This window comes from Excalfactoria chinensis, chromosome 6 (assembly GCF_039878825.1).
Source record: "Excalfactoria chinensis isolate bCotChi1 chromosome 6, bCotChi1.hap2, whole genome shotgun sequence".
NCBI lineage: Eukaryota > Metazoa > Chordata > Aves > Galliformes > Phasianidae > Excalfactoria > Excalfactoria chinensis.
Window position 1 is genome coordinate 5,331,027 of NC_092830.1, and position 24,914 is coordinate 5,355,940.

Sequence of the window (24,914 nt, forward strand, 5' to 3'; positions counted from 1 at the left end):
CACCCCTCCGGTGCGGCTGCGGCGCCGGGGCGCGGGGACACGGGAACGCCGCCCGGAGCTGCGGCGGCCGCCCGTCGGGCCAAGCCGCCTGCCCCTCCGCCGCCCGGGCCCCGAGGGAAGGGACGAGCGAGTGCTGCGGGAGGCTGCCAGAACCGCCCGGCGTTCCGCGGGCTGCGCGCCGTCGAGGCGGCGAAAGCTGACGGCGAGCCCCCGCCTCGTTACCGGAGACGTCTCCTCGCTGCGCCCCTCGGCAGCCCTCGGGCGCGCGGCTCCCGCAGCCCCCTTCCCCCGGCCGGGAAGCGCCGCCGGAGCCGCGCTGCGGGGCGGGGCGCGGAGGGCGGGCGGGGTGTGTGCTGCGGGGGGGCGCGGGGCCGACGCGGCGGCGGCGGGGGCGGGTGGGGTTTCCGTGCGCGGCGCTTATTAGTGTGGTGATGGAGGGCCGGCCCCTCGGAGCCGCCTCGCAGCGGCGGCGCGGGCTGGCGGCGGCCGCCGGGAGGTGAGCGGCGGCGGCTCGGGCGGCGGAGGCGGCGGGGCCGCCCCCCCGTCCCCCCTGCGGGCGGCGGCGGGGCGGCGGCGGCGCCGGAGGCGATGGCGGAGGAGGGGGGCGCGGGGCGGGCGCGGGCCGCCGTGGCGCGGCTCTCGGAGGCGGTGGGCGAGCGGCGGCGGCGGCTGGGCACGGCCATGGGGGACGCGCGGCGGCAGCGGCGGCTGCTGCTGGTGGTGGTGTGCGTGGCGCTGCTGTTGGACAACATGCTCTACATGGTCATCGTGCCCATCATCCCCGAGTACTTCGCGGCCGTGCGCGGCGGCGGGGGCGACGGCGGGGACGGCGAGAGCGGAGGCGGCAACCGGAGTCTCCTGCCGGCGCGGTACCCGCCGGCCACGGGGGACAACGAGGACGTGCAGATCGGGGTGCTGTTCGCCTCCAAGGCCATGCTGCAGCTGTTAGTCAACCCGCTCAGCGGCACCCTCATCGACCGCGTGGGCTACGAGGCGCCGCTGCTGGCCGGGCTGGCCGTCATGTTCCTCTCCACCACCACCTTCGCCTTCGCGGGGAACTACGCGACGCTGTTCGCGGCGCGCAGCCTGCAGGGGCTGGGCTCGGCCTTCGCCGACACGGCGGGCATCGCGCTCATCGCCGACCGCTACGCCGAGGAGCCGGCGCGGAGCCGCGCCCTGGGCACGGCGCTGGCCTGCATCTCTTTCGGCAGCCTGGCCGCGCCCCCGTTCGGCGGCGTGCTCTACGAGTTCGCCGGCAAGCAGGTGCCCTTCCTGGTGCTGGCCTGCGTCTGCCTCTTCGACGGGCTGCTGCTGCTGGCCCTGGCGCCGCCCTGCGCCGCCGGGGCGAGGGCCAACATGCCCGTGGGCACCCCCATCCACCGCCTCATGATAGACCCCTACATCGCCGTGGTCGCGGGGGCCCTGGCCACCTGCAACATCCCCTTGGCCTTCCTGGAGCCCACCATCGCCAACTGGATGAAGGAGTCTATGGGGGCCAGCGAGTGGGAGGTGGGCCTCACCTGGCTGCCCGCCTTCTTCCCCCACGTGCTGGGCGTCTACGTCACCGTCCGGCTGGCCGCCGCCTATCCGCACCTTCAGTGGTTTTATGGGGCCCTGGGCATGGCCATCATCGGTGCCAGCTCCTGCCTGGTGCCGGCCTGCAGGAATTTCTGGCAGGTCATCATCCCCCTGTGCGGCATCTGCTTCGGCATCGCCCTGGTGGACACGGCGCTGCTGCCCACCCTGGCCTTCCTGGTGGATGTGCGCCACGTCTCCGTCTACGGCAGCGTCTACGCCATCGCGGATATCTCCTACTGCGTTGCGTATGCCCTGGGGCCCGTCGTGGCTGGCCAGATTGTACACACCATGGGCTTCGCGCAGCTCAACCTGGGCATGGGGCTCGCCAATGTGCTCTACGCCCCCGTTCTCATCTTCCTCAAAAATGTCTGCCAGATGAAACCCTCTAACTCAGAGAGGAACATCCTCCTTGAAGAAGGACCTAAGGGACTCTACGACACCATCAAAATGGAGGAGCGCAGAGGCGTGGGCAAAAGCCTGCGGCCAGCGGGTGACACGGAGGAGAATGGCACGGACTCATACCGCAGGGACCTGACAGAGGTGTCCGAGGAAGACTCATCAGAATATGAGTACAGTTAGGTTCTCCCACACGGACTGGGAATGAGGGGGGATGCGTAGGAGAGGGGACAAGGGGAATGAAAGCGTTACTGCATTCCGTTTCTGTACTGACGTGCAATATATACAGTTTAGCCTTTGTCATGATGTAATGGCTTTCTTCTTCTAGACTTATTTTAATCAGTATTTCCTTCAGCGTTCTGGTGAGGGGTGGGAGAAATCCTGGGGGGAAAAAAAATAATGAGTGATTGTGGGCATCCTTGAAGAAAGGAAGCAGCCTCCCTGTTGGAGTGTGATTGTGCAAAGTTTGCTCGAGCTGAAACGGAGCGTGACATAATGTATATCTCTGTAAAAAAAAATGAGAGGGGGGGAGAAGAAAAGTAAAGCAAAAAAAATCCGTGTACAATTTTGAATGGCATATTCAGGGACTTAATAAATCTCGTGTACATATACTTAGATTTCCTGTTGGTTTCATATATTTAAGAAGAGCAACGACCATCCCAGTATCTTATCATTCCTTGGGAATAAACCGAAGCATTGTACTTTTTCTTGTGCTGCTCTCCGGTAAGTGCAATATGCTGTGTTATGTTCAAGTCCAAACTACCAGAACAATACAATCTGAATAAATGGAACTGAAGGGGATCGATTGTCTTTGTTACGTTGCTGAGGGCTGCTGGAGGGAGGGAGCTCGGCTGTGCTCAGCGTAACCCCTCTGCTGTCAATTCCCGATAACGCCGATCCCATGGGTTACCAGACCCGCCCGGGGAGAAGCCCTGCACTAAACGTGCTCATTCATACCTCAAAACACAGATTAACGGGTCCGAGAGAACAAGGCTGCCCTACAAGCGCACCGCCGAACACCTAAAAACGCCCCCGTGGTCTCCACTCATATTCCCGCACAAATTTACTTTTCCCAATTTCATATTTCACATATTCCCAGCCTTACGTTGCCAGCAGTTACATATCCAACCCCGGAAAACTCTTTTCTCGGTGCTGAGCGCCGCGCCGCTCGCGTTGTGCACGCCGCGATAGGAACTAACAAAACAAAGAAACGAGGGTGAAGTTTTTCGTTCGCTCCTTCGCAGGCAGCGAAAGCCTTCGATCCAACAGCAACGGCACCTGAGGGCACGTTTGGCTCCGTAGATTTCTCTCGAAATAATAATAAATCGTTTGCTTAAATTCCTACCTCGTTAGGAAACAAAACAAACGACTTATAGTCTCGGGAGTAGAAAAGAACGGACACAAACGGCCACGGCGACTCCCGAACTGCTTTCAGCTGCCCCCCGGGGGCCGCGAGACGCACAGCCGCCGCCCGTCGCTGCCACGGAGCCGCGCCGCAGTGCCGTCGGGGCGGCCGGGCCGCAGCTCACGGGGCGCAACGCCGCGAGAAGAGCGCTGCGGAGCCGGCGACGGAGCGGCGGTGGGAACGGAACCCCGTTTCCTTCAACCGCTTCGCTGTCAGCTGCACGGAGGCTGCCAGCCGCCACCCCGGGGCCAAGCCCGCTCCCGCCGCGGCCCAGAAGCCGCCCCCGCGGGCAGCGCTTCCCGTCCCGTTCGGCCCCGGAGCTTCCAGAAGCCGCATGGGTGCCCGACGCTCGTGGCAGCCCCCGCTGAGCAGCCCCGGCGGCGCAAGCCGCAGCCTTCAGGGGCTCCCTGCGCTCTCCGGGAGCCTCTCGGCTGCCCCGACGGGGGGCTCCGCCGGGACGCGGCAGGCACGGGGCACGTTGCCGCCAGTGCCGGCGTCGGGATCGGCCCCAGAGAGGGGCACGGCGGAAGCGGCGCGCCCCGGGCGGGCGGCAGCTCGTGTCGAGCGCGGCGGGAGGGGCGGGAGGGCCGGGCCGGGCCGGGCGGTGCCGGGGGCGCGGGCCGGGGAGGAGCCAGGCGGCGTCGGGGCCGAGCCGCGCTCTTCACGCCCTCGCCCAGAGGGGACCTGTCTGTGGCGGAGGTACCTTGGACAGAGACGTCGCGCCCGCCCCGAGCCGCCGGAGGGCACCGAGCCGCAGGTATGGGCGGGCTGCGCGCCCCGACGGCGCGGCTGCGAGAGCCGGGCGGGGGGGACCCGGGTTCCCGGCAGCGGGGCAGCGCGGCTCGGCGCGGAGCGGAGCACCGCGGGGTTCCCCTCGCCGGATTCCGCTGCACTGAAGACACCCACGGGGCCGCCCCGCCGCGAGAGCCGGGAGGGGAGGCGACGATGGCTGCCCGGGGATGGGGTGTGGGAAGGGCTCGGGGAGCGTCGATAGCAGAGAAGAAGCGGTCCTCGACGGGTCCCGCCGCTGCTGTGGCCCATGGGGGGCTCATGGAGATGGGAGGGAGGCTCTGCCGTCGTATTAGTGGCCGCAACATGCTCCGTGCACTCGCATTCCTGGTAAGACAAATCTTCCTCTTAGATTCCTGATAACTTTAAGTAGAGATTCCTGATAACACTGAGGGCGAGGACCAACAGACAGTGCCCCAGTGACTTTCTGTGATATACTAGAGGTCCAGCATGCATAGAGAACGGCTTAGAGCAGCCCTTGCTGCTATCTGCTAACAGAGAGATCAGAGAGTGCCTTTTGTTGTGGATTTGAGCTGCTGCTCTGAGCTGTCGGGACAGCCACCGGCTCCCCAGGCTGCCGGGATGCACAGCCATCCTGCTAAGCTGCTCACCCCAGCCTTCCCACTAAGCCAGCTGTAAATAAAAATAGCTGGGATTAATTTTATTTCGTTTTTCCTAATAACTTTGACAACGCTCCTCACTACCATCCGAGTGAGCAACTTTGAAGTCATCTTGAATTTCTGCTGGATTTGCCCTTGTGTCAGTTTCCTTGTTCAGTGTTAGGCAAATACAGGATTGGGTGTGATGCTAAGCTGGGAGCTGTCAAACCAGAGACAAAGCCTCAGTTCATCCACACGACAAAGGAAAGCACAGTTCACTTGGCCAGAACCACCTAAGCAGGCTGGTTGTTAGCACTACTACTCACAGAGAGAAAGTATGGACCTAGAGTTGGTAATATTTACTGCAGTATGGCCAGAAAAAACAAACACATCAGGAGAGAGAGAACAAAAGTCCCAATAAATAGCAGGACAGCAACGAGATTTCACCTCTAGGGTGAAACAGTCCCTGAAGACAAAATGGCTGCTCTGTTGTGAATGCTGCTGGGGAGCTGCACACATGGGAGCAACCCCCCATCTTCCATGAGCTACAGGACACGACCATTATTTAGAGTGCTTTGAACCAGAGTTTCTCTGAGCAGAGCGCAGTGCGATGCAATGAGACCAGTGTAGCACACAGGAGGGAGCGGAGCAGCACAGCGGGTTAATGTGGCCTTTTGGTGAGGGAAACATTCTCCTGTCTGAGTTAAAATCCTGAGCAGATGACAGATCAACATGAAATGGCTCATTGCAGCACCCCAGGGATATCTGTCAGCCTCACACAACCTACTTCCCAGAGCACAGCCCCACTGGCAGCCAGCACAGGACAGAGAGAGGTCGGCAATCAGCACAGAGCCTCAATGGCAACGTACAGGTTGGTGTAGATGTGCTGAGGCCACAGAACTGGAATAGTCAAGCCAGCTTATCTGGACAGGCATAACACACAGCCTTCCCTGCCCACCCCTAACCAAAACTCTTTATTTTGCTTTCACAAATTCCCTTACTTATTTTTTTAATCTAAATTGATTTTAAAAGCTGCTATAGAAATGACGGAAATGTAGAAGTGCTCTGAATTTGTAGTCCTAAAGGTTTCAGCGAGGAAATATGACTTTATTTCCTACTTAGTCAACATACGCCTTCTATTTTGCATATTCACAATGCAAAACAATTACAAAGGAACATCTGTGAAATGCCAAGACCTGTCCACACACACACAGAACTCACTCTGCTTTAACTGTACCACTGTAACTGAAGGACAGCTACATGCTGTGGGCACTACTGTGTCAAAAGAGGCATGTTTCTCAGTATTCTTGTACAGGAAAGGAATAACAGGCATCTTTAACGTTGAGAACCAGGATAAGGAAAGTACCATAAAGGCACATATGAAAGTATCTGCTCTGTCACAGGTGAGTTCTGGGCAGGTTGAAGCCATCCTCCGGGATAAGTAGCTGCTATTTGGAAAGACTGAGTGGAGCAGCTGAAAGGCAGCATGTGCCACCATCTTCCATCCCCCCACAGCCAGCCTGCCTAGGCACACTCTTGGGGTCTCCCATGTCAGAAGCTGTGCCACAAAGCAACCACATCCCTCGAGCTTCCAGCCCCCATCACAGCCCTTTCTGCAGCCTCCACATCCTTAACACAGAGGTGACAGCACCTCCCTGGCTCTGTGCAACTGTACTGTAATCCAAAATAGCAGAGGGAGGCCATATAAGATTCATAGTTAACTGCATCCTTACAGTTATCTGAGCTGGTGAAACTACATTCACAGAAAAATCTATCTCTTCCATTTGACGTATAACTGTTCAGTACTGAACATGGCATAGTGCACTTGCAAAGCAAATCAGAGTGACAAAGTAAACCACGCTGAGAAGGGACCATTTATGTGCATCAGATTGTTCTAGATGAGTAAACCTATAGTGAAATAGGATGAACAGACCAACAGACCAAACTCCATAAGGTTTGGATTAGTGAGTTCTGAATGTTGTACTTCACTTCAGTTTTGCATTCTGAGGCTTGTGTATGCTTGCACAGGGAATACTTCTCATGTATATTTTCATTATAAATAATGAGTACTGACTGGACTTTAAATCTTCTCTGTTTCCAGAACAGAGGTGTGAAGCTCTGGGAGCCCCCGAGTGACTACAATTTCTATCCTCAACAAAACAAAACCTCAAAGGAAATGCAGGAATGCCTGTTCTAGAAAAAGACATGCAGAAGAAGGAGAAAGATTCACGCAGTAAAGATGAGCCAGTAAGTGACTGTTTGTGAGAAAATAAAAACAAATAAATTTAAAAAAAAAAAAAAAAAACAAAACAAAAAACAAAGATAGGTTACATTTAAGAGCTGACAGTAAGACTGATGCTCTACATTATAACAACTGCAAAGCAAACTCTGTTCTAGAGCTGTTACCTTTATTTTGGGGAACACTAGTTATCCTACAGCAGCATACATTCAGGCACTAACAGTGGTGCTTCTCATGTCCACATACACTATTCCTCCCTACATCCTTCAAGGAAAACTAGTAAGTGAAATGTTGCTCTACAACAGATGCACTACAGCGCAGTCAGAAAAGGCTCATAATTGTTTCTTAATTGTACAGAATTAACAGACTATCATAACTCCTTTGCAAGCTGGTTCAAAAGATGTCAGATGTGCATGCCTCTCATTAGTCATCTAAGCCCCTTAAATGTAAAACCTTTTTCCTAAGCTGAGTCACAAAATGTGCAAAAGCCTTACCCAGAAAGGAGGGCCAAATTCAGGGTTCAAAAAGAAATGTAGCACATTTATTTCCTCTGACCAAGGACTGAGTGACAGAACAGATTCCCTGAGTACGCATTGCTTGAAACTGAAAAGTTACCATTCTTCTATTTCTGAGACCCAGGCTAAGCTTGGGTTTGTATCTCTGTTAGAAACAGGTCATCTTACAACTCTTTTAACGAGTAGCTGTAAGCTTCAGTTTCTAGACAGGCAAAAGGTAGCTCAGCACTGACTTGTCTGTGGAGATCATGAGGCAGAGCAGGGACTTGAGCTCAGAGGACACCCACTCCCCTCCTTGTGTTTCTTTGGAGCATATGGGCCACCCTTCTTCCTCCCTTCATGAAGTGGCACAGCAGTTATCAGCTGGCCTTGCTCTGAGCAGCAGTTGGGACAAGGTGAGGCCCATATGTCCCTTACAAATGAAATCACACTGTGGTCCTGCAATCTCCTGAAAATCAAACTTGCTTACGGCCTCAGGATGGCACACCTGCAAACCTGGCCGGCATAAAAGAATGCCTGAGAAGGGCCCTTTGCCATCAGCACTGGTGTTTGCCAGTTTGAGACTACAACCTCTGGACAATTGTTCTCAGCTCCTTTCCCCACCATCCCTCCTCCATTGCCAGTAGGCCTGGTGTTGGAACTCAGCAGTCATCTTTCTTTATACCCCTGCCTCTCCATTTCTCCTTCTTTCCCTGTTCCTCTCAATTTTCTGTTTTCACTCCACCTCTCTCGTAGGTTTGTTAAGTAATTTCAAGAGTTATTTCAGTTTCTTTAGGTTGTACAGTTCAGTCATACAGTTTCAGGTAGATAACAAGTGTTAAGAATGCTATCTTCTAAAGTCATATAGTTTAGCTGTGCAGATAAGACATTTAGTTGTTAGAATGCCAATATTTTGGGATAATTTTAGTTTATAGGTTCTCATTAATATTGATTGCATGTGGACTTCTGCATAGAGCTTTACCTTAGTCAGAATTAATCAGTAATTAATACAAGGGTATTGAAAAATCTGGTCACCTCTTCTCTTCCCTTGCAGAAGTGACGTGACAGGTCTATGCTAGCTATGAGCAGACAAGCACAGCTAAATGACATGGCAGTTATTTTTTCAGCTGGGAGATACACCTATCTCTTTGAGGAATGATGCTTAGAACATCAGACCCTCTTGCAGTTTCCTGGCTTTCATGGATTATTTCATAGCTTGATCTTCCCACTGCCCCCAAATTCCTCTGACTTTTAAATGACTGCTTACAAATTAAATGTTCATTGGCCAGAGGACTACTAGACAGGTAGCAGCACTTCAGTATTTGTACAACTGTATATTACGTGCTAAAATTCAGGTGCTTCATGACCTAGCAAAACTCTACTGAAGTCACACAATTACATTTGCAGTGATCAGGTGTCTCAATTGCTACAATAGAATAAATGGATTCAAAGAGGGATGCAATATGTTATCAACAACAGAACTGTCATAAGCTATGAAATGCAATGGCCCTAACCAAAGTCTCCAGCCTGTTCCAATCCACTGCTTGTGGAGAGGTACAGGAATATATATTTATACAAGAACATATATTTATACACCACTGCTGGACCTCCCCAGATTCCTCTCCACTTTGAAGATACGTGATACTGACTGCTGTAGGAGTCTGCAAGGCTGGGCAGACATTGGTTTCAGCCCACAGATTCAGCCATTCTGGTGAATACTAGTCCGGACCTGACAGATCTCTAAATCAGTGACCAGTGCAAATCATATGCTACTGCAAAATGCTGTTGTACCAGCTCTGGCTGGAGTGGAGTTAATTTTCTTCATAGTGGTCTGTATGGGGCTGTATTTTGGATTTGTAATTAACTGCTCATAACACACTATTGTTTTAGTTATTGCTGAACAGTACTTGCACAGCATCAACACTTTTTCCCCACTTTTTCCCCTCAGTAAGTAGGCTGCAGATAGGTAAGATGCTGGGAAAGATTTAACAGAGACAGCTGACCCAAACACTGAAGGGAGTTGGCATTGCATTGCTTTACATGCAGTGTCACACACAACAGTTTGAGGGCTATGTAGCTGTATGGCCATTGATAGCTATTGCTTTGGACACTGTATGGACATCAGTCCACTTGTGGGAGGTAGTGAGAGATTGCCTGTGTCACTTGTTTCCCCTCTTTCTTCTACTTCATAAACTGTCCTTGTTTTGACTCACAAGTTCTCTCACTTTTGGTCTCCTTGTCTTATCTCCCACTCCCACTCAGTTGAAGGGAGCAAGCAACTGACTGGGGCCACAACTGTGTACTTAACATTCACACTACCTATCTAAACAACAACAACGACAAAACAGGACAGCTTGGGAACAAGTAGAATTACTTACTAGTTTGATTTTTCTTCTTTTTAATAATCAGGCAGTACCAAAACTTCCAGTCCCACCACTGCAACAGACCTTACAGATGTACCTACGATGCATGAAACACTTGGTGCCAGAGGAGCAGTTTAGAAAGACCAAGAGCATCGTGGAACAGTTTGGAGTTGCAGGAGGCCTTGGGGAATCCTTGCAGCTAATCCTCCAGGAAAGAAGGGAAAAGACAACAAACTGGGTAAGCAAATGCAGATTAGAGAAAGAACTGTTGTTCTGGAAGTTTACAAACCATTTGTGATGCTGTATGATGTTGTGTATGCGATCACCGCTTTCTTTGAACAGGTCTCTGCAAGAACAGGAATCTTATCTGATTCTACCAAAGAGAACAAATGTTTCAGACATATTAGGCTAAGGTTTGCAAGCAAGGACAAAATCCACGCCATTGTTACATTTTCAGGTCAACAGTTTGTTGAGATAACTGAGAATTAATGTGTCTCAGGATTCATGTGACAGTGCTACCTATAGGAATCATAGAATGACCTGGGTTGAGAAGGACCACAATGCTCATTTGGATTCAACCCCCTGCTATGTGCAGGGTCACCAGCCACCAGACCAGGCTGCCCAGAGTCACATCCAGCCTGGCCTTGAATGCCACCAGGGATGGGGCATCTACAGCCTCCTTGGGTAACCAGTGCCAGTGAATCACCACCTTCTGTGAAAAACATCCTTCTAATATCTAAGTTCTGTATTACATCCTTATTTGGATGTTGCTAGCTTTTCTCTCCAGTAACAAGATTCAGAGTTTCTTAGTCATATGAAAAATGAACTCTGATACAGCTATATAAAAAGTACCTTGTTAAATCCATCTAGTCATAGCCTACTCCAGTCTAACTATTCCAGAATGCAATACTTCAGGATAGGAATTACCCTTTTAAGCAAGACACAGCTTGACATTCATTGTCACAGTGTACTATATGTAGCTACTCTGTAGAACATATACAGACACGCTTTTTAGCTTATAGGCAAAGCTAAGACCTCAGCCTTTAAGAATGTCTAGGCCTCTTCTTTGCAAGATAGGAAAATTAAACAAGCCATAGATAAAGGAGATTCCATCATTCCACAAATTCACGGTTGGTCCTGCTTGCATTTACCATGTAAGAATACATATAAAAACAACATTTTTTTATCAAAGTCCTTCCATTCTAGCAAGGAAGAGACACTCGGTGGTATCATAGATTCAGTGACATCCTGCAGACTTGCTGCTGTGTTAGTGTTGTTTTCCCTTACCTCATCAGCTGTGTTACTCCTAGAAAACCTAACAAAGTGTTTCCATAGTCAGAATTAAAGGCTACAGTGCTTGCAGTGCTTCTAGTTTAAAAGCAGAGCTTAATATCTCTTCTAGTTGTTGCCACAATATGAGGGCTTCACTAAATATCACCCAATTTCATTTTCTTATTCAGATCACAGGACTTTATCATTTTCAAAGCTAAACTAACTGTTTCTTAAATAGCATTCCTGTTAACATGAAGAGAAAGCTGGTTATTTAACCACCTACAGCACAGAACTTACAGAGGAAAGACGTATAAGTATTTTCTGAAACATCTCAACCCTTAATACTACTTATTAAAATTAAACACCTGATTCTTAATCACAGAATCATAGGGGTTTTCACTTAGAATTTGACATGCCAGGAGTACAGCTCTGGTCTGTTCTCCTGAAGGCTCCAGAGACTATGGGGGAAGCATCTGTTCTAACAGCAATGAAATATCTCAGAGGAAAACTTTTCCAACTGATGCATGCATCTGTAATTATTTTTGCATAATTTCATTGTTATGTACAGTTACTGTATGCAAAATATGCCCGCTAAACTCTGACAGACCCTTTCATCTTTTTCTTTAGGAAATCCCCCGTTTTCCAAACAACGATTCTTTAAACCCTTCTCAAACATAAAGGCAGGCCACGAACATACATTTGTTTTTAATATAAATTGTTTAAGATGCATGTCTGTCTGCATCAAGCAGCAGTAATTGCATTCATGTCAACAGACATAGAGGGAATCCTCCAGAGGCCCTGCTCACATGGCAGTATCTGCAGGGCCGAACCATTAGGCTCACCCAAATTCTTTTCTCAACTCTGTCCTGCATCAGGATGCTATCTGATAGGTAACAGCAGAGCAGCTTGGTATTACTGACAGACATTACTGACAAACCTGGATGAATGCTACCACCAAGTCAAATTGTCTGCCTCTTAAATTTATCCCAGTCACTATTCAGGAGTTATAACATTGTACTCAAATGCATTTCTCTTGTAGAGAGAAGCAAACAACATACCTAAACCACCACAATAAGGGGCTCTTTAATGGAACACACTGTAAATTGCCATTGATTGAAAAATGGGATTATGGAATTGCGGCTGATTTCAGCTGAGCTGAGGTCACAGAGCCCAGGCTGAAAATGCTCAGTGGCTCCATTAATCAAAGCCCATGCCTGACACTGAGGGCACCAAGCACCCCCACCCTGACTGCCTCTCTACAGCTCACTGCCAGCTTTAAGACTGTGTGTCTCTTTCCCTCCCTCAGGTGTTTAACTACTGGCTGGATGACATGTACCTCAACAACCGTTTGGCTCTTCCAGTCAACTCCAGCCCAGCAATTATCTTCGCTCGTCAGAATTTCAAGGATGTAAATGACCAGCTAAGGTAATGCACTAAGACTTTGCAGCTTTTGCTAAATGAATGAGTATTTAAAATACACAGCTTTTGCAAAGAGACAATCGACTTTCATTAAAAAATAAGGGCTGTAACCACTAAGTGATTTCCCTGTAGAATTGGGTTTGCTCATACTGAGATCCAGAAATAAATGTGTCATCACTGATATGTTTGTTGCCAGGAAAAAAAACAAGGAGGAGGAAAAAAAGACAAAGCATTCATCATTATTTTAAATAAATATTTTTTAAGTGTTCCATTGTATAATTCAAATAAACCATCTCTTGGTAAGAACAAGAAATACTGATTTCTTAAACATATACAGGAAAGCAATTTGTAACATGCCATCGCTACAATATCTACCCACCTTGCAACTTGAAACTCTGCCATTAAGTTGTCTCTGCCAGGTGTCCAAAAGGGCACCAGAAACACAGGAGATCTAAGAACAAGAGTTCAGAAGTCATTCTTCCCCAGGAGCATGGCTTCCTTTGAGCCCAACTTTCCTGACTTGACTTTTCTCCTTTGAACTGAAATTAGAGTCATTTCCAAAGGGAAAAGGTAGACAAGTAGCCAAGCACACAATATACCTCTCCAGGCACCCACAGAACAGGATTCCATTTTTCAGCTTTCGCTGAAAGATTTTCTCCTTTTAAGCAGTAAACCAGATCAAATCCATTTTCATATAGCACAGTGTTCCTCTTTGCTTTTAGCACTCTCTAGCTGCTCATTACTGGAAGAATTAACTGCGTATGAATTTATGCCTTTATAAAACAGCCAGCACCCTGAAGACGATTTGTTATTTTCACATTTTGCAGAGACAGCCAGTGTATCCCTTTACTTTAAACACAACTATAAATGCTTCCATTCATTACTGACCAAATTTATTGTGCGCACGGCTTTCTAAAAACTTCTGCTTCTCATTTTCTAATGCACATGCTTTAATGAGGAAATATTTTTCTCAGAGCTGCCCATTCAGACACAGCACAAACGGCAGTGTCAGGAAATAATACACCTGTCTACAGCACCGCAGAAAGAATATCTCCTTAGGAGAGGAAGTACTCTAATAAATTGGACAGCTTATGAGTATAGATATCGAAACCCACATTAAGGATTCTATTAGATATTCAGCCTCTGTTCCCATTCTCTAAATAAATGCTTCCAGGCTTCCTACTCTGGTAATTTAACCATTTGAAGGGACCATCGCTGGGATTTCATATTTCTCTTGACGTTAATTCATTTAGGTTTTGGCTGTAGGCAAGGGGCTTCTCTTGCCAAGCCAGGAGACTTTCTTCCTCATGCTGTGTCATCAATCATTCAGGCTCTCCTCTGTCCTGCAGAAAACAGTCCAGAGTCACAGAATGACAAAAGACTTACGGCAGTTCTATCTGTTACTTGCAGGTTTGCTGCCAATCTTATTTCCGGTGTGCAAGACTATAAAGCTTTACTAGACAGGTAAGTAGCTTGGAAGGGGAGCTGCTGTTCGAGTATCCACAGGGCTTCTGATTTAAGGGTGCCCTAACGTGCAAAGTCAGGCTGCATCGCGCCTCACCAAAATTTGGAGGGTCTGGGGCTCTGGCATGGCTGCTTCAGGGATTCTTTATGTGCTTACTACTTTATTACTGCTTGGGGAAAGATGCTTTTTGATGCTTGGCAGTCATTGCTCGTGCAGCGCAGCCCAAAGGACACAGACAACCCACCTAAAATAACGAGTGCCTCACCGCAGACTGTTTGCTTCTGTAGGTGACAAAAATAAAAGTTTTATATTCTATTGATGCTTTCTGTGTTTAAACACAGGAGGAAAACCCGTATATTTTAAGTCATGAGGTACCTCACACCAGCAGTGAGAGCTTGTGAGAGCACATTCCATTTTTCAGCCTCACTTAGCCAAGCTCACTGCCTCCTGAGGAGGAGAAGTAGCACAGAGCCAAGTACAGCAGGCACTGCGCTGTAAGTGGAGAAAGGATCATTTTCCTGGCTGGAAATGCAACAGACCTACGTGATATTCTATAACCAATGCCTATTTGGATGAGGAAAACAAAATCTACATTTAAACAGCATAGTTCCTATCTTCTATGAATTAGAAAAAGAAAAAAAGAAGGGGAAAGGGTTGTTTGATTTCTCACTTTAAAAGTCTATCGACTATTCAGAGAATATGGAAGAGGCACTTCCTGAAGTTGTGAACTTGTCCAAGATACGCAATGGAACCACATAGACCACTGCTGATGTGTAACGAGGTACTATTGCATATTAATGTACTTGGTTGCATCTTTATATAACAGCATCTGAGAAGCCACTTAGCTCAACCAAAGAATAATTTACATTCTTATTATTCAGGTCGTACTACTCAAGAGCCAAAGACTGCTGCGATCAGATTTGCTTCCCTTAGATCAATAATCATTTAAGCTCTCAGTAGAGTCTCCTCATGTTGTTAGTAATGGTTGCTCATCAGCCCTCCTGTACAATTATGAGGATATCACAGTTGTAACATTTTTAACTTCTTCTTGCTGTTAAAGACATAAACCAGTGAGTCTACTGGTGGCTTCTCTTGGGTCATCCCACATGTAAAAGCACACAGTTCCAAACCCGGGTGTTTAATCTTAACTGTGCAGATATTCCATGCACTTGTCAGGATGAAGTCTTTCAAAGCAAGCCTAACTTGCTCCATTAGACAGTCACAAGATCTTAGACATCTAGATCAGCATAAGATTTTTCAGTCTCATTAGTTAACATTAATAATCCCTTTCTTAGCTGTCGCAAATACAGATTGTCTAATCTAAATCTGCCACACTAATTCACTATTTTTGATTACTATAGATGCTTTTTAAAACTCTTCAGTCCTCATGCTAAATAATGTGTTAAATAGGAGATTTCTGCATTATACAAAACATGGGAGAAGGGTAACACTAATAAACCTGATTTTCTGATGAGAAACAAAAAAATTAAGCAACTTTTCAAGGAAGTTAAGTGATACAGAGACTTTAACAGCCAGGAACTGAAGTGCATCTCCGTGGTTTAGAACTGCAAAAGTTCTAAAAGGGCTGCCAAATAAGATAAAATAGCATGAGATATGACAGTGCTTGACCACAACCCTCCTTGTGTTCTGCTTTCATAGAATCACAGAATGGCCTGGGTTGAAAAGGACCACAATAATCGTCTGGTTTCAACACCCTGATATCTACAGGGTAACCAACCACCAAACCAGGCTGCCCAGAGCCACATCCAACCTGGCTTCGAATGCTTTGCTCTGGTCCCTCTCTGGCAGGCCTGAAGCTTTGCCTTCTTGCTGAGGGAAAACCTCTCCATCACAACATCTTCTTCTTGTGGTTTCTGCAGCCTCTCCTGAGTGGCAGCACCATTATTTCTTGATGCAGTGTCAGTGGAATATTTTACAATCCATAACCATAATTGTGATAACACTTGTTTTTTTCTTGCCACTAAAGAAGCCTTTTAGGAAGCGTGGTTTCCACATACTTACCATTAAAAAGGGAATGGCTTTTCAGCATTTATTTCCCCATAGATGTTAGTAATGGTCAGCACATAAGTGAGGCTCTCTGGAAAACAGATGTGACCTCTGCATTGCCCCAGCTGCTTCTGTTCATCAGGTGTGGACCTGGGGACTGAAGAGATACCTTCTCTCTCATGCTCAGTGCAGGGCTGCTGCCATTCGTGCTGAAATTCATCAGTGCTTTTACTTTATAAGGTGCTACATTTTTTTCCAGCTGTTCTGTTGCTGCTGGCTTCTGTCTGGGCAAGTTTCCGGGGTCCCTTCTTGGGAGGCTTCCATTGCAAAGCTGCTCCTGACCTGCTATTTTTTCCATTACAACAAGAGATGATAATGCAACTGCTTAATGAATATGCATGAGGCTGCCAGGAATGATGTATTTAACTTTGGTATAGGAATTCATCTATTTCCCTTACACTGTAATCTCGTTTTATTATTCAATTTGTGTTATACCTGATCTAATTGTAACAAAACAAAGGACAGATTAGATTTCTTTTCCTTTCTGTCTCTCTCTCTCTCCCCCCTCTCCCCTCTTTTTCTCTGGCTTTGTTTTCCTCCTTCTCTCTCTCCAGCCATGCTTTACCTGTTGATTTTGCTCGTGGACAGCTGTCTGGTCAGCCTCTCTGTATGAAGCAATACTATGGACTCTTTTCTTCCTATCGTCTTCCAGGACATACCAAAGACACCCTTGTGGCCCAGAAAAGCTGTGTAATGCCAGAACCAGAGCACATCATTGTTGCTTGTAACAATCAGGTAAATGGGTGTTCTCTTTTAATACCTTTCTATATTTCTTACTTTCTTTAAATTCACTCAAGAAGAGCTTGATCTAATTACAGCTCAGAAACACGATTAGCGTGCTACGTATGAGCTCTCTCCTTACCAAACACTCACTGTCAATGTTTCCAAAAGATGCTTCTGCAGCATTTTTGTCTTTAGCCCACGTTATGTTCCAAGAACGGTGATGCAGAAAAGAGGAACGTGGCAGAATTCATTTGCTTTCTCCATGAAACAAAAATGTTTATTAAACAGAAGAAACCACAGAGGAAGAAAATCTTATTAGAATGCATTTACTGGAAACGCTCTTCTTTTGACAGTCAAGTCTTGGCACACAATGAATGACATACATACCACCTGCCCATGCAGGGGGGATTAAGCTATGCCTGCACAAGTTAGCACAGGAGCAGGCAGAAATACTGAACTGTTAAAAATCCGAATCTGACGCAACCACTAAACCCTGCAGAGTACATTGCCTGGGCAGAGTAGCATATAACTCAGCCAGTGTGTAGTGCTGGAGCGTACTTTGCCTGCAGGCCCCCTTTATTCAAAGAGCTAAACGCTCGCCTTTTCTCAGGAAGTCCTGTTCTTCACCTCAATAGGAAGTTCTTCAGTCTCTTTTTAAACAAATTATAACATGCAAATTATTGATGTACTTTGCGGTTTTATCTCCTCAGATGCTTTTTGGTTTATTCATATAGCAAATGTTTTGAATCCAACACAGTCGTGCAAGTCGCCTACAGCCACTGTTGTCAAAGCCCAGCAGTGCTGAGAAGTAATGGTTTTGTTCTTTGTGGTCCTCAGGCCTGGCTCTCTAGGCAGGACTTCAGCACATCAAGGATACACAGTGAAGGCAAAATGTCAGAACCAGTAATGATCCAACTCATCTGTGACCGTTCTTCTGACTTCTTTTTTGCAGTTCTTTGTTTTGGATGTTGTCATTAATTTCCGTCGTCTCAGTGAGGGAGATCTGTTCACTCAGTTACAAAAGATCTCCAGAATGGCAGAAAACGAAGAGGAAATGCTGCCTCCAATTGGCTTGCTGACGACTGATGGAAGAACAGAGTGGGCAGAGGCCAGGACGATCCTTATGAAAGGTTAGCAGCAGCAATCCCAGCTTTCCCTTCTTCATCTTCTTGCTCCTCTTCCTCCTCACCATCATTGCCTTTCTTTGCTGGGAGTGAACCTTACAGCAAACATAAGACTGAATGTGCAGCCTCACTGCTGAATTTTTCTGGCAGGAGAAAATCTCAATACTTGTAATCATTCAGATGGACGTTACAAGGAAAGCAGCAGATACAGTTTGACCTTGTGGCTGTGTACTTTTAAGTGTTACTCCATGTAAACAGCGTTCGCTTTATTCTCTGTTCTTCATCACATAAATTGCATTGCATCTGATTTTGTGATTCGTCTCTTTCTTCATCTCCATTATGTAGCAATAGGAATGGTGTATCTTCTGAGCTTTTGGCAACTCTCAGATATATTTTACCTTTTCTAACAAATGCATGTGAAAGTTGAGCATCTGTTGAATCTGGCTGTGCACTCTCTCTGGTCAGTGGAGAAAGATAGAAACTATCAAGACAGATTTACCCAAATCTTAAGTAAATATCTAAGAGAGGTGACAACAGTCATTATCTGGGACTAGTTTTCCCTCTCTTCCAGCAGCAGGCAACATTTAGCTGTCCTGGATGCTGGACTTTGAATGCTTGGCTTTGAAACATGAAAATAAACAATGGCATCAGTCACTTCTGTTGCTTTGCATATTATCATAGTATCATGGTATCATAGTATCATGCGAGTTGGAAAGGACCTTAGAGATCATCGAGTCCAACTCCCGGGTTTTGAACCCTCTGTGTAGCAGAGCGGCACTTCTACCCCCTGCGCCACAGGGGGGATTCGAACCCGGGCCCTCTGGTGCCGCAAGCAGCACTTTATACCACTGCGCCACCAGGGGCACACATATTATATATTCCACCTTGAAGCCAAGTGACGTAAATGCTGCATTTTAGCTATTTTTGGTGACTTTGGTATTCATTTTTCGTGTGAAAAATTTGAAATCTTGATCCCCAATTTAGCAATGCTGTTGGAAAATTTTCTATTTCACCAGTGCCCTGGAATACATGAGAGTAGCCAACACTCCCAAAATATTTTTCTTATCCTCTCAAGAAGACCTTTCCTTTTCTTGTTCCCAGTTCCCCGTTTTTACAGTGATGTTATCCATAGAACTATATACACCTATTCTTAGATTAACAGTAGACATGACAGCTGAACAGCAGACACCAAATAGAACAGTAAGTCTTCTGTAAGGCTACAAAGCCAAGAAATAGTGAGAGGTTATTAAAATTCTCACTGATGAATGATACCAGAATACATAAACCAGAAGATTCTCTGGCTTTCCTAAAAGCCACATAGGAACCACAGATCTTACATCCCATAGTGCTCTCCTTACGCTGAATGTCAGTTCGCATCACAGTAGCTTAAAGAATGATAATGGAGAAAATTTTATGACTTCCTTTTTTCCCCCCTAGTAAAATAACAAGCTCCCAACCCAGAGCAATTCACAGTGGAGGTCACTCCCTGCACACATGAATGTTAGCGCTGATGAATTCTGGTGTGTGTGCACTCACAATTAAGAAAGCTCAGCAATATAGCCTTGTTAGACCATTGACTCAGAGGCAGCTTCTGTCTGATCTTCGTTAAAGCAATGAGACCCATTCTGTGAACAGGGAAATTAGATATTCAGAACTGCAAGTTTTGACATAATTCATCAGAACTAAAATGCACTCGTGTCCAAGAATCTCACCTCTTTGGATTGGCACTGGGCATCATTCCTCCAAAACGCTTAGCAATAATCTGATTCTCTGAGATTCTCATTCTCTGTTAAGCCCATTAATTCTGCACAACCAGGCCCTGTCTAACTGCTTAGCTGCTGTTGTTGTCAAACCCCCTGCTGGCAAAGCTCTTACTCTCAGGAGTTCTACACTTCTCTGTCTGCCCATCCAGCAAAAGGTATGCTTGTTGTACCTCCCAAGTAATAAGCAGAATAAAAAGGTCCAATCCAACAAAGCTGAAAGAAATAACCCAAAATGGCAGACATGGAGAGGTTAAGTCAACATCACAGGGGAGTTGCATGACAAGTAACTTAGGATATCAGACAAGGCTAGAAGAGAAACCTTCAAAAACAGCAGCCCACATAGGTACACTTGACTATATATTACTCCTTGAAGAGCAGAAATAGGTACAGACATCATTCTGCTCCTGTCCCTGCGTGTGCAACTTCAGATTTGCATGCATTTTCCTGGCTGAGTCCAGCTCCTGATGACACACAAAGGCATCACCCAAGTAAAAGTCAGCCCCTCTACCTGAAAGCATTAGTACACATTCTGCCCTTAAAGATGATAGTCATAACTTTGAACAACCAGCATTAAAACTCAAAATTACCACCACTCTTTTCTTTTCCAACTGGGTTCAATATTTAAATGTTTTAATATAAGGATCCTGTGAATTATGTAAAGGAAAAAAAAAATGATTGTACGATTAAGAGTTTTCTTCTAAATGTTCTTTATAGATAGAGGAAATTTCCTCAGGGTCATAGCTTCTCTGAGATCACAAGTGCCAACATATCATCACAAGGGTGAATTAATGTGGAACTGAAGTCAGTGTCTAGTTTCTTCACAAAACATTAAAATAAAATCCTAAATCACAGGGATTCATTCATGGCAGAAATGTGGGTTGGAGCTTGATGACCCTTGAGGTCCCTTACAACCCTAGACATTCTTTGATTCAAGTTGTTCTATGAGATTCATTTCATGTATTTTTAAAGAAGAGCAGAGGATTTCCAGTTAGTGTGGTCTCGCTGGAGATTGACTTGTATTCTAATCAATAGATACATAAGATAGAATACCTAAGCCCTATTTTGGGTGGTTAAAACTTAATCATCATTAAAGCTGTAACCACTGGATTCCAGAGGTGTTCCAATGAAATCACCAGTTTCAACAAACCCATAGTCAGAGCCTTAGAAAATGAAAGCATTTAAAAAACAACAACAACAAAAAAACAACAAACCACAACGACTTGCTTTCTTTAGATCATAAACACTTTCATTATCTGCCTGCTCTTCTTTGTTCTCATGTCCATTCCTTGTTTCTCATTTCCATTCACTGCACATGTTGAGCCTGGGTTAAAAGGCTACTAGCATCTTCCTTTCGCTTAGATACCAAGGACACTCTTTGCATTTCACACCTACCATTTTATCTCTTTTTACTGCTTTGCACTCACATCAAATAACTCACCCTTTGATTACAATGTACTTCAAGCAAGAGAATAAAATTACTAGTTGTTATAACAAATACCAGACTTGCAGTCAGTGAACTCAATTTTGTGAGTCAGTGAATTCAACAGAGTAAATTCAGTGCCAAAAAGAGTAGTGATTTTTCACTATTGTATTAACCCACTTTACCTTCTTAGTAACTTAGAGCTGAGAAGCTGTCTACACAGATAGTAATTCTGTGAGGCAATTTCACTGTGCAGAAAGCAAATTTCAAAGGAGCAGTACATGGATTGCTCTGAATGTAATACCCCCTATTTATTTCCATAGATGCAATAGCAAAAAGGACAATCACACTATTTGATGGAGCAAATTCTCAGCTAAAAAACACCATTTTCACCATAGTCACCAGTGTTAGCTAGGTATTTTTGTCAGCAATGAACAAGAGCCTGCATGCTATGCTCATGAACACCTGCATGGCCATCCAGAATGTGACTTGTCTTTCATGTCACAGTTGCCGCTGCTGAAACATACCAGCCCACCACCTTACTCTGCTCGTGTCCCCTGTTAGGTCTCCATAAATGTTTAGAAAGCATCGATGAATGTCAGTGACTGCCATCTTTTCCACATGGAGGAATTCAATTCCTCACCTTTGCCTTATCCACACTTCTGTGTCAGATGCCATTCTGTCAGACTGCCCCTCTGCTGCCACCCGTCACACAGAAACAACATGTAACCCTGGTGAGAAGGTTCAATATCTACTGCCATACCACCAACATCTGCCTTTGATATCCTGGGTTAATATAAAAGAAATAGGAGACATTACTTTTGGAACAGCCATCCTAATAATCCCAGCAATTGTTGATTTACAAACACCGTGTTTTAACTGCATTCAGACTGCAGAACCAACCCAGCCTCCAAAGCAGAGGAAGTGAATTCATACAGCGATAGGGGCTGCTGTATAATGCGTACCACATCTGAATTCAATCCAGATCTTCTCATTATGCTTTTTTTTTTTTTTCCTTTAAGATAAAAACCCCAAAACCCCAACAAAGCAAAAGCTGATTGGCCAAGTCAGTTACTCTGGTCCCTTCCAACACAAACTATTCTATGATTCTATGATCTTTGGATTCAACTCCTAATGAAATAGTTATTTTGCATCCCAAGGCACGGCTCTGAGTTCCTGTGCAGTTCATTGTTGGCTCTATGTGATGCTTTTGTCTGTGTTTAATCAGTTTTCTGAGCATATTTTTTTTCTTGTAAGGACATATTTTCCCTACTTTTCTGCTTTTAGCAGATCTGAATTTTATTCACTCTAATACCCAGAGTCCAGCTACCCTGAAGCCATATGTCAGAAAAAGGGCTTTGTATCTGTCAGTGAGGTGTGGGCAGCAGCTACAATGCAGTATCTATAAAGCCATCAGATAACAGAAAACAAGACACCAATCAAGTTGTGAGCAGTTTGTAAATCACCACTCAAATTCTCCTCGAAGTGCCTGTCTGCAAATACCAGCAGCTAAGATATACAGATCAACTTCCATTCATGCAGATCTTCTCAGCCTTTGTATCTGGGTACTCAGAGCATCGTTGGCATAAATACAATTACTCTCAGCCCAGCAAGTATCATGTACTAAAAGAACTTAACGGCCAAGAGCACAGGGAGATGTACTACCCCTTATCAGTCTTCTGAATGCCTTGGAAGACAATTCACAGAGGCATCAGCATTCTATATGAGACATAGGCCACCAGCATCCAATGCAGAAAGCTCAGGCTCCCCACATTGCCCGTCAGCTACAACAACAGATGTCATCTTTCTATAGCCTCGCCTCTAAGAGGTCACAGTCCTCCTCTTTTTCTTTCACAGCACTGCTATCTCTTACCTTTCCTTCTCATTATCTTCCCTTTTCTCATACTTGTGCTCTTTTTCCACCGTACTGCATCTGATCCTGGAAGATATCAAGCATGCCTTTTTTTCTAGCTCCTCACTAACCAACATTACTCATTCACATAGGCACACTTTTTCTTGGTTTGAATCATGCTTTCCATATTAGCAAAACCTAAAGAATACTTACAGTTTGAAATATGGAGCTATTTCAAACACAAAGGTTGTTAAAATACTTCTTCCATTCTTTCTGCTATAATGTTCTCCTGAGATTGAGCACCAATTTGCAAGAGATTATCATCAGCCTGAATTCACATCTTTAGTTCATTCTCAAACAAATATTTTCACCAAAATCTGGCAAAAAATAGTAAATGTGGAGGAAATTTAAGTCAGTGTCTAAAAGCTCTTTCTCCTTTGATCTCATTAACAGCTATCTAACAGCAATTAACGATGCTATGTGCTTTTGAATAAAACAAGTCTTAGTTTGAGGTTCCATACTTGTATCCTTTCCATTAAGAGCTGTGATAAGTCCTCAGAATTAAGCAAATCCTAGGCCTTAAACTCAGAAGCATTGCAAACCTTTACTTTCATAATATATGAGTTAAAGGAACTGAGAAAAAAATATAATGCATACAGACAAAATAAACAAAGAAATACGCTGATCTTTGTACTTTACCCATAGAAGCAAGAGAGATAGGACAAGAAAAAGAAACAGAGCGAGTTGGAAAAGTTATATATTATTCAGAAGCACTCAAGTTAAAAAGTGGCAGGTGGCAACGTGATTTGAACAGAACTGCGTCCAAAACCTAAACCTCACAGCCTTATTGATGGATGTTTCTTTTTCCACATGACAACGGCAATATACTCTCAAGTCCAGGGATTATTTATGTTGCAACAATAACAGATCAGTGACAGGAAACATAAGAAAGGTTTTAAAGCAACAATAGCACTTCGTTCTGGTTTTTGCCCTGAAAATTGTTTGAACATGAGAACAGCACAAATCCAAATGGGTCCTACTGCTCCATAGCAGAACAGTGCAGCAATAGCACAAGCACTGAAATTCTCCGTTTTGCACCTTTCCTTTTTGTCACTGCTATATACAAATTAATTGTATTATACTTAATATGTAAATTCAGAAAATGAAAGTGAATATTACTAAATCACATTAAAGAGTCACAGAAACAAGCAAAAGTCAATACGTGAATGAACATCTTGCTGTAATGTTTCCTTGCACTGGGGTTACTCTGCTGTTCAGAGCTCTGCAGACACCAACTCGTGTTAGAGACAGGGTCAGATCTTTAATGCTGAACAAAGCAGTAAGGTTCCTGGCCAGTCCTGTACTACAGGTAAGAATATGTGAACATTTTGCTCTTTTATCCCTAGACTCCACTAATCGAGACTCTCTTGACATGATTGAACGATGTATATGTCTGGTGTGCCTGGACAGCCCGAGTGGGGTTGAACTCAACGATACGAACATGGCGTTGCAACTGCTACATGGAGGAGGCTACCATAAAAACGGTGCCAACCGTTGGTATGACAAACCTATGCAGGTAAAAACTTTACATTACTACAATATTGCACATGGCAAACATCTTCAGTTGTCCTTGTAGAAGGGAACACTTTGAAGCACATAGGAAAGAGATGGAAGTGCTGTCATAATCCACCAAGGCAGGACTGGTGCAGAGAGCAAAGGGAAAGGGAAATGAGAGGGAAATGAAGGAAGGGCCACAAAAAAAAGGTAAAGAGGAAGGAGGGTAGCAAAACAAGCTACGAGAAAGCAATCAAATAAGAACAAGCTTGCTGATCTGATACGACACTTCTAATAAAATGTGATCCTAGAATAATTCCCAGGTAAAAAGTTGCATTGCTCTGAAATGGAGAAAAGCCTCAGGCTGTTGGGTTGGGTGTTGTGGGTTTTTT

General features: G+C 45.8%; 2 protein-coding genes across 2 annotated transcripts in view; both read left to right on the forward strand.

Annotated features, from left to right (window-relative positions):
- Positions 1-588: 588 nt before the first annotated feature.
- SLC18A3 (solute carrier family 18 member A3) lies at positions 589-2,765 on the forward strand. Its single transcript, XM_072340285.1, has one exon. The coding sequence runs from the start codon at positions 589-591 to the stop codon at positions 2,155-2,157; it is 1,569 nt and encodes a 522-aa protein (XP_072196386.1). The 3' UTR covers positions 2,158-2,765.
- Positions 2,766-3,997: 1,232 nt separating this feature from the next.
- Positions 3,998-24,914, forward strand: part of CHAT (choline O-acetyltransferase) — a 36,501-nt gene continuing 15,584 nt past the window's right edge. The window contains exons 1-8 of the mRNA XM_072340140.1: positions 3,998-4,136; positions 6,869-7,014; positions 9,910-10,101; positions 12,442-12,560; positions 13,965-14,018; positions 16,641-16,821; positions 17,762-17,939; positions 24,375-24,544. Coding sequence (XP_072196241.1) covers positions 6,952-7,014; positions 9,910-10,101; positions 12,442-12,560; positions 13,965-14,018; positions 16,641-16,821; positions 17,762-17,939; positions 24,375-24,544 — 957 coding nt within the window. The 5' untranslated portion in view covers positions 3,998-4,136; positions 6,869-6,951. The remainder of the gene's footprint in view (positions 4,137-6,868; positions 7,015-9,909; positions 10,102-12,441; positions 12,561-13,964; positions 14,019-16,640; positions 16,822-17,761; positions 17,940-24,374; positions 24,545-24,914) is intronic.